Source organism: Nicotiana tomentosiformis, chromosome 10, assembly GCF_000390325.3.
Source record: "Nicotiana tomentosiformis chromosome 10, ASM39032v3, whole genome shotgun sequence".
Taxonomy (NCBI): domain Eukaryota; kingdom Viridiplantae; phylum Streptophyta; class Magnoliopsida; order Solanales; family Solanaceae; genus Nicotiana; species Nicotiana tomentosiformis.
Genome location: NC_090821.1, coordinates 46,991,424 through 47,001,299, shown reverse-complemented (window position 1 = coordinate 47,001,299; position 9,876 = coordinate 46,991,424). Strand labels below are relative to the sequence as shown.

Genomic DNA, 9,876 nt, shown 5'->3' with positions numbered 1-9,876 from the left:
TACCATATTGTTCTACACAGGTTTGGTTTAAGTAATACAACTTGTGCTTTAAATTTTTTCTATGTTTTCTGGTGGAACAAATAGTAAGGAGAAAACTTCTTTTTTGGCTGGCTTTGTTGTTTTTTCCCATTTTGTCTTTTCTTTTACATGGACCCTATTAGAGTTCAGGGTGTGTGCAAGGACAAGAAATGGAAATAGATCTTGTCTTGACATTAATGTCCAGGTTGGTACTCAAAAAGCAAATAGAAGCAATGGAATTCCTAGGGAATTGATCAGATCATGAGATATATAGAACAATTTTTTTGTACTAGTAATAATTTTCAACTCACTTACACAGCATTCACTACAACACTTTTGACTACTAGATAAACATTATAAGCTATATTCTAAAATGGGCTTCCTCTCCAAAATTTGTACTTTGATGGCTGTTAGTGCATGATATATTTCTCATTTCTAAGCCATCATGAAGCAATTTTAAGAACTCCTGAAGTTTCTGTATGTAACTTGATTAATAGCCTTGAGAATATCCAGCAGAGTTGAACCGAGAACGAACATTTTGTCGATCATAAACAGGATTTGCATGGTCCAAAGGCTTTATTATAACTGTGTCGCGCTGCCCTTGTTCTTGAACTGCTCCGAAAACTACTTCCTTTGTGTTCTCTGAGCTTTGCTCGTAGAATGTTTGAGGTCCGGATGAATGATATCGATGATGATGTAGCTGCTTCTGAGTTTGCTGTTGCTGTTGTTGAATGTCTGCATTCCATCCACCATAAAAAGCACGGCTTTGCTTCAGCTGTTGCATTTTTTCAGAATCTTTGGACATGAATGCATAAGTCTTTCGTGGAGTAGGTGTTCTGGTTTCAATGGATGGGGGCTCATCTTCTTTTGGTATTACAAAGCTGTCCTGTACTGGCCATGTGTGTTGCTGATACTGCTGCTGCTGTTGATATTGATGATGGTTCAATGGTGTACGTTTCAGCACAGGAAATACATTTCCTAAAACATCAGAAACTGAAGCTCCCGTACGCATGATTAGCTTCCCTAGAGATCCAAACATGCTTTCGTCTTGCTTCTCCTCCTCACCTTCAGTTGGAATTAGGGGAGGCCTAAATGATGACTTAGCTGGCTTCTGATATTGATTGGTGAAAATCGATGTGTTCTGATCCTTCAAGAAGACAGAAGAGATAGAAAGTAAATGAGATCACGTATGGGATGTTATATGACACAAGACACCATTTAATTAGAAGTCATAAGAAAGTCTGTCCAATAGACTTTTAACTTACTAATTAACAATAGTCATACGAACATCTTAGAACTCTTCCTCTAAAACTTGTTCAGTTCAGTGATTGTAACCAAGCAACATCGAAATAGGCAGGCCTAGAAGCAAAAGAAGGGTCTCTATATCCTTGATAATCTAAGTCCACGTTACAATGCTTAGAAAGTAATGTGACTTTAATCATAAGTGCAAGGAACTTGATACTCACTTCTTCAGGAGATACCATGGTACCAACCCTTCGCTGCAGCAACGCTAGCATGTAACCAAAGAAGCCAGCTGCTAAAAGCACAGCTATTCCTGTAGCAAAATTCGTGTTTCTTCCATAACATGTTCAACTGCAATATTTTGAACAAAGTAAAACAGGGCAAAGTTACTAACCTAGCGGAAAACCACTACCGTACTGATAAGCACAGTCTTCAAAATGGAGTTGAATCTCCCGAATTGCTTTATTTCCTCTGTCTATGACAAGCAGGGAACAACTGCTTCCCATATAGACCACATCGAAATCATTAGAGAATTTTGCATCTTCACTTGGTCCATCAACATGCCCGCCTCCACGGCTCCATTTACCACCGGCAATTGTTGTAATCCCTGGACAAGGAAATTTCATAGCATAAATTTGAAGAGCTTTCTAACTTCGCAGACTTTAGTCCCCACATGTTACTTTTTAAAACTAAGATACCAAAGGGAGATTTCAGAAATCACCCTATGTTATCAAAAGTCAGATGACCAGAAATTTTGGCGATTTTGAAAGACATGTACAATGACCACAAACAAGCCAAGCAATGCTACTCTATCATTTTCAGGGTCAAAGTTTAGTAAGTCACCTGCATCACTTATCTTCCTAATTGCCATGTTATCAGTATCTGCTATGTAGATATTCCCTCTGTCGTCAACAGTAAGACCCTTCGGATGGTTCATCCTTGCATCCCGTAATTTTCCATCAATATGTCCAGAGTATCCATCAGCTGATCCAGCCACCAATCTAGGTCTGGTGTCTGTCAATTTGCAGCAAACATGAAGAATCAAATGGTAAGAATCAAGCATCTTCTAAAAGCCAACTTGAAAAGCAAAGATAAGGTACTCTGGAGAACACAAATCTTCAGTACTGCACATCTTTAACAAAATTATAAGTACAAAGTATTGATGGAACAAACAGTCAGTGGACTACTCACAAAGTGAAAGCCACAAGGATTACTGTTATTAACAAGAACACAACACAATGCACCAGGCACATGTAGCCAAAATGTGCAAATTCTATGAGCTAAAACTCAGTACAATGTCCAGCTCAGATCATGGTTCTTTTACACTCATGTCAAACCTTGTTAAAATTCTGACACTGCCCAAATGAGAAAACCTAGTCTACATTTACACTAGGTGAGTGGGAGGCAGCAGGTACCCGGTGAAATATTCATGTATGCAAGCAGGCAAGCAGGCTCAGACAACATCGTCCCAAAAAATTTTTATACAGGCAAGAAAAAACTAAAACCAAAAGTTACACAAAAAAAAAGAACTCAAGATTGAAGCCACTAAACACCCAAAATAAAAAATAACAAAGAACTTACACTGAGATAAAGAGGAAGAAATCTTGTAAAGATTACTATTAGCAGAATCCAAAATGAGGAGCTCTCCACTAGACATAATCTCTACAGAATAAGGCTCAATCCCAAGTTTGCTTCCATCAAACACTGTCTCCACACTATACCCACTCTCAAATTTCATCATTGGTCGCCCAGATATAACTGCAAAAAAAAAAACACCATTAATCACCAAAAATCAATTTTCTTCAAATATTAAAAATTAAAGGGAAAAAACCAAAATGGGGTTGTAAAAATACAAGAATAACATCAAAGAGATCCATTATACATACCAGTTTTAGTACTGGATTTGATTGACCAAACCCATTTCATCAGCTTTGTAACAGCATTTGAAACAAACACATTCACTATTTCTGCTTACACAAAACAACAAGTAAAACAGATCAAGAATGGCAGAAGCTTCTAGAAATACATGCAGTAAAATTCAAGAATGTGTATATACACTTACTTGAAGGTGAAGAAGTAGCTGAAACTGAACAGAAAACAGTAAAAAGAAGCAGAAGGGTGAGAATCAAAGCTGAATTTTTTTTAACCATTTTTGCTAGTGAAAAAAATGCAAGAAAATGGTGGGAGTGAAACTACTGCATTGTAGGGGTATATGAAGCAAGAATAAAGAAACCCTAGCTCAAGAAATGAGTTCAGTGAATAAAAGGGTGTTAGAAAAGAAGTGGCTTTGTGGGTTTTTTTGATCTTTTAGCAGAAAAAGTGTTGGGGTTTTTGAGAGAGAGTGAGTGAGGGAAAAGCTGTGAATGAAAATAAAAAGATGAGATAGACAGGGGTGGGGTGGGGGGCAAAAGCGAAAAAGAAAGGGGTGGGCTCCACAGATGACCATTGGAAGAAAGGAGGAGCAAAAGAATCATATTTGATGAATCTATGATCATATTTGTACAATCTTTGTTTTCCTAATCTTTCATCATAAATCTTGTTTTTTACTACAAATTCAATTAATTAATTAGGAGTAGTAAATGCTTAACTATGCAATTTGAATTATGTCAATATTTATTTAATCACTACGATGGTTTTTTCTTGTTGCTTGATTTTAGTTGGCACATCAATTAATTCCACGGGGTATTTGCTATATTGCTTAGTATTTTTTGCCCTCGCTAAAATTTAAAGCTAATATTTTATAATTTTCAACTCATTTCATCGATCATTAAACCACATCCTTAAATAAAATATTATGACTATGTGCATTTTGGTTTTAGATATGTAGTTGATGATTATTAAATGAATCTGAATTTTTAAGTTTAGTTGGAATAGACCACTATTAAATATGCTTAGAGAGAGGCAAAGGAATGTGCCAATTTAGTGATAACTGAATGTCATAAACATAAAAAAAAATTTGTTAATTTGGGACAATGCACATAAGAATATAGGTTTAATATAATTCGTGTAAATTAATTTAGCTAGCGCAGCTTATGAAATGTTTGAACAATTTATAGTCATTTGAATTATTCGTAATTATACATTAACCGGTGATAAAAGGGGTAACATCTTATTCGACAATTTCATCAATTCCAAATTTGTTTTATTTTTCTATTGTTACACAACTATATAGCTATTGACGATAAGGGCAAGATTCGTGGGGCTATTGGGAAATGGGTGGTCCAATTTTGTCATTCTAAACATTGATTGTATCTATAAAAGTAGTTATTCTAGAACTGGCATACAACTTGCTAAGGCTATATTATTATTTTTTTCTCTTTTTTTTCAATATTGTAATATAATTGAGAATGGTATTTTTAGAAGGAATGCAAGTAATTTGGAAGAACTTGTGTAGTGCTATTTTCCTTTGTTATTCATTTTGATAACTGGCCTTTGCCTATATTTGTCCCAGACTCCTCTTATGTAGCCACATGCATATTCAACTACTATAGTCGTACATAATCAATTGTATTCCGAAGTGAAATAAGAAAATTTATTAAGTCCATAGGTAGATCCAGGAATTAAAGGCGGAGGATATCACATTTTCTTTAACGGAAGGTGTAACTTAATTAACGAAAATTATTTATGAAAATTACTTTACTTTGTTTTGTATTCGAAAAGTCATCATATTTTGTACATTATTAGTGAAAAGTCACTCAACATTTTTATGGCATATTAAACATAGTGTCATGGAGCAGGTTGAGTCATTGTTTAAATAGGTATTTTTTATTTCATAAATGGTTGGGTTAAAAAAATATAAAAATAATATTTAATATATCCAAAAAGTGCTGAATTTTTAGTTACAATGTACAATGACTTTTCAATTATAAAATAAAGTAAAGTGACTTTCATAAATAATTTTCATTAGTTCAGTGACATTCTGAAAGTTGGACTCCTTGTTTTGACTACAAAATTTATTAAAAAACATATATCTAGTTATGTTTGGTCTCTTCCGAATTTATTAAGGTCAACTTAATAGGTTGTTGATTTACAAATATGAAAATTACATCTTTTATATCAAAAAAACAAACAAAATCAACATTTTCAACAAGGAATCACATCTCTATTATTAAAAATATAAGTCAAAACAGCATTTTCACTAGGGAAATGATATCATTTCTTATATATTAAAATAAATTTTTACAATATAAAATTAGTAGTAATTTATTTTATTTAGAGAATTGCACCCTCTCTATTAAAAAATGCACAAGAAGAATAACATCTTTGATAAGGGATTACACCAATTCAGAATAAGAAAAACAGAAAAAGAAAACATCTTCAATAGATAAATTACACCCCACAAGTAAATGCAAAATTAGATAAACAAAAATGTCCCAAAAATTAAACCATAATTTTCATGTTTTCTCTATGCAATGTGCACAAAATTTTTATTACAATTTAAAAGCAAAAAGGTCTAAACTGAATACGACCATAAAAAGCGCAAAAATTTACGATATAATAAATAAAAGAAATTATAAAAATTAAATTTGAACTCAACCCAAAATCATCATCGAGACCCTAGTTTTTAAGTTTTGGAAAAAGGAAACTCACATATTTGAGATTAAGAGCAATACTTTTATATTACACTCGGTGTTTACACCAAATCGTACTAATTTATCATGGTTAAGTGACAAATTAATTTGAGAATATATATATATTAATTATGATTTAGTGTTAACCATGATTGTGAATACATGTGCCATATATTTATTGGATTGGTGTGCTAATAAGTATTTATCTTCGACCATGAGCCTTATACACAAGAAAAGCTTGCAAAACGCCTTTTCATCCATGATACCTTATCTAGTTTGAGACTACGGGTGGCAAAATTAAATATTTAACCATGTTTAAGAAATTTTTAGCATAATGGGTGTCATGCCACCCCACATTGAAGGGTGGATCTGCCAACTACTTATTACTTATTACACTATAACATAAGAAAATTAATTAAATATTTTGTTGGGAATCTTGTTAAACATAATTTATAGAGGAAGAAATGTAAATTCGTCAAGAAAATCCAATCTTATTAGTCAAATGTGTGGGCTGAAATAAAACCATCACCAAGCAAGAAGTTAGAAATGCGCCAATGCATACTTGCTTCTAGCTTCAAGTCGAACCTTGTTGGGTGCAAAATAATTTATAATCAATAAATATTAAATAAGACCTATATTAAGCAAATATGGAGTTTCCATAGACAGAAATCCCCAAGAAACAAACACTCAAAATATTGATCATATTTGCGTGACGCAAAGACAATCAAGAAATGCACTAAATTATAAGCATTCGTCATTTGGTCTTTATATTTGGTATATGATAGGTAAAATTAGTTTGTAGCATATGGAATTAGTGATTCTATTATTTAAATTGAAGTAAATTTTATGGGTAGTTATTCAACTTTGTGTTCATTACCCAAAAATTATTTTTCTTTCTTTTGTTGCGTAAAAGTCATTCATTTTTGTGTTCATTACCCAAAAGTCACTATTCTTTCTTTTGTTACACAAATATTATTTTACTATGCTCTAGTTATCACAATAATCAGTTTGACCAAATTTTACAAACCCTTCACCTGAAAAGTCTATTATGCCCTTGACATTACCCATTTATGTAATACCTTCTATATTATATGCTATATAATATACTTTTACCCAAGTATTTTACTTATAATTAAAATAACTTAATATTATTTTATTTATTATTTTTATAATATATTCGTACATTTGATTTTTTCTTAATATTAATTTTCAAGATATATAAGTAGCATTATTATCAGTAACATTACCGTGAAAAAATCTCAAGTCCACGTTCTTAATCATGCTTAATGAAATATGTTTAATAAAAATTAAAAAATCAAAGCTCATTAATTTATCAGCCAAGCCATACCCATTATTTAATAAATAAAATATCCATATTTAGCAAAATAACATATCAGATTAATACTTTTAAATAAATAATATTTACAGATAAAGCTTTAAAAAACTAAATATTAAACACAAATATTTTTAATTTTTTTTAAATTTTATTGACTATAAAAAATAGTTTTTTAAACAAATCTGTTTTTATTATTTTAAATAAATATTAAAAAATAAATATATATTTTTATCATTTTTATATCTAAAATATGTTCATGTTTGAATGTGATTAAACAAATTGAGTGCCATGGAAAAATTAAATGTATGGATATTTTATAAAAATAATAAATAAAATAATTTAAAGTTATTTTAATTATAAGTAAAAATACCTAGGTAAAAATATATTATATACTATATAATATAGAAGGTATTACATAAGTGAGAGTATTAATGTCAAGGACATAATAAACTTTTCAAGTAAAAATATTATAAAATCTGGCCAAAGTGACTTTTGTGATAAATATAATAAAATAAAATAATTTTAGTGTAACACAAGAAAGAAAAATGACTTTTGATTAATGAACACAAAGTTGAATAATTTTTACGTAACAAAAAGAAGAAAAGTGACTTTTGCGTAATGAACACAAAGTTAAATGACCATTGAGATGAGTTTATTTCAAATTTAGTTAGGATAAAATTACGGTATAATTAATCCCGAAATTATAGTGTTACTTTTATCTCTATGAAATAGTAGGATAGCAAACCCGAAATAATTAATCATGGGATCAACTTGTTTATTAGCCAAACGATCGCTTAGGCTCTTAATTGTTGATTGAATAGCAGAGGCCAATTGCCAGTGTATAATGGTTAGTGTGCACAATGTCTATTCACATCGTTTTCAAATCTATTTGCATTTCTTTCTTTTGTATGCATATTCATCATGTGATATTCTGATGTCATATCAGTTATTTATCCCAAACTTTAGAAAAGTCTACTAACTTTAGCTAATAAACTAATTATTTTCTTTTCATTTTTTAAATATTAGATTTTTGCGCTAATATTGCAACCTTTTTCAAATATACTTTGGCTTCATTAAATATTTCAGCTCTTTGAACTTGGAAGTGATTCCTCAAAAATCAAAATCCGTCGCTAACAAGGAAAATAAAGGAACAGTGCTACTTCAGCAAAAAACCTATTTGGTTTATTGAGATTTTTACCTAAATATGCTGCATATGAACCTTTATTACTCTCCCTAATCAAGTTTTAACTTAATTACATAGCCATATACAATTACCAATTATATACAAATTAGTTTTAAATGAGTATCTCTTTATATTAGTAATTGAATAAGGAATCAGTTATTTCTCATACATGTTCTCTCTCCCCTGCGCGCTCCCTCTCTCTCTCCTCTCTCTCTCTCTCTCTCTCTCTCTCTCTCTCTCTCTCTCTCTCTCTCTCTCTCTCTCTCTCTCTCTCTCTCTATATATATATATATATATATATATATATATATATATATATATATATATATATATATATATATATATATATATATATATATATATATATCTCATTCTCTGTTCTTTCCCCAATTTTTTTTACTTTGATGTTCTCTACTTTTTATCCTTTCATATTGTATATATTTTTAATGAAATTCATCAATGGATTTTAATCGTTTTACTATAGAGTTTTAATTTAGCAATTTTCTTTCATGTTGCACAATTGGTGTTCAAATTGAAATTTTCAATCAATAAATTTTGAAGGTGTTTGACTCTCCACCATTAACAGCCATTAAAAAACTTTGAAGAGTTGAATTTGAATTTGGGTTTGCAAAAACTATTATTTGTTTGGATTGGGTGTTGTTGCAAATAATTGTGAATATTGTTGGGAGTTTATATCTCAATTTTGAGGGTGTTTGGTAAAGATTAAACTTGATTTTGGCTGAATTTCAAATTGAAACTCGTCGAAGAAGAAGAAGAAGACATGACATACAATATACTTACGAAATTGTATTAAAGTTGTATTATAATTATAAATTATATTTAAGTTGTATTATGTTGTAGTTATATATTTTTTATTTGAGTGTTGTATGAAAGTTAAAAATAGTTGTATAATGTATGAATTGTTGTATAAAATTTGTATTTAAATTATAAATATTATCTTTTTATATAAAGTTGTTGATATGTATCAAAATTGTATTAAAAGAGGAAATTTTAATTGAAATTTCAGAGAGGAAGAAGAACACACTACATACAAACTATATACAAATCTTTTACAAAATACATACAGAAGACATATTGTATAAAATTTGTATGAAAATTATATTTAAGTTGTCTGATATTATAGATGTATTTAACTGCGTAAAAATAATGTATGAAAATTATATTTAAGTTGTATGCCTAATTCATAATGCACCTCCTTTACTTTAGAAAGTTTAAAAATATTTGAAATTGTTCTATTCAATGTAATATTTCAAGAATATTAGTTCATCCAGAAATTTAACTTTTAATTTTGATACGATAGCGTTTTTGACAAACTACTAGTAATATTTTAACAGCTATTCTAGCGTTTTTTTCTATTACTATTAGTATGATACATTATCAAATTTAACTTCTAAACATAACAAATTAAATACTATTACAAAAACGAGGAGAGTACTTATATGTACTCTTCATATTTAGATTTATTATTTTAAAAAATGATAGCCTAGTGTATAAAGTATCCCGTA

The 9,876-nt window shown here is 30.2% G+C and overlaps 1 protein-coding gene across 2 annotated transcripts; it reads right to left on the bottom strand.

The window, feature by feature from the left end:
- Positions 1-257: 257 nt before the first annotated feature.
- On the bottom strand, positions 258-3,634 carry LOC104100399 (uncharacterized). 2 transcript variants are annotated; one of them, XM_009607616.4, is made up of 7 exons: positions 3,323-3,634; positions 3,147-3,227; positions 2,842-3,018; positions 2,104-2,274; positions 1,655-1,867; positions 1,485-1,573; positions 258-1,165 (listed from the first exon to the last, which is right to left on the bottom strand). In XM_009607616.4, exons 1-7 carry the CDS (start codon positions 3,408-3,410, stop codon positions 509-511), a joined length of 1,476 nt encoding a protein of 491 aa, XP_009605911.1. In that variant the 5' UTR covers positions 3,411-3,634; the 3' UTR covers positions 258-508. The 2 variants fall into 2 exon arrangements, with proteins under 2 accessions (XP_009605911.1, XP_009605912.1); XM_009607617.4 differs by having other exon boundaries at positions 258-1,159.
- Positions 3,635-9,876: the final 6,242 nt, after the last annotated feature.

Excerpts from the sequence above, each read along its gene's own strand:
- LOC104100399 (XM_009607616.4), bottom strand. The coding sequence starts at position 3,410 with ATGGTTAAAAAAAATTCAGCTTTGATTCTCACCCTTCTGCTTCTTTTT. Across the intron at positions 1,574-1,654 it reads CGGTAGTGGTTTTCCGCTAG|GAATAGCTGTGCTTTTAGCA; the intron begins GTTAGTAACTTT and ends ATTTTGCTACAG. Across the intron at positions 1,166-1,484 it reads CCATGGTATCTCCTGAAGAA|GATCAGAACACATCGATTTT; the intron begins GTGAGTATCAAG and ends GTCTTCTTGAAG.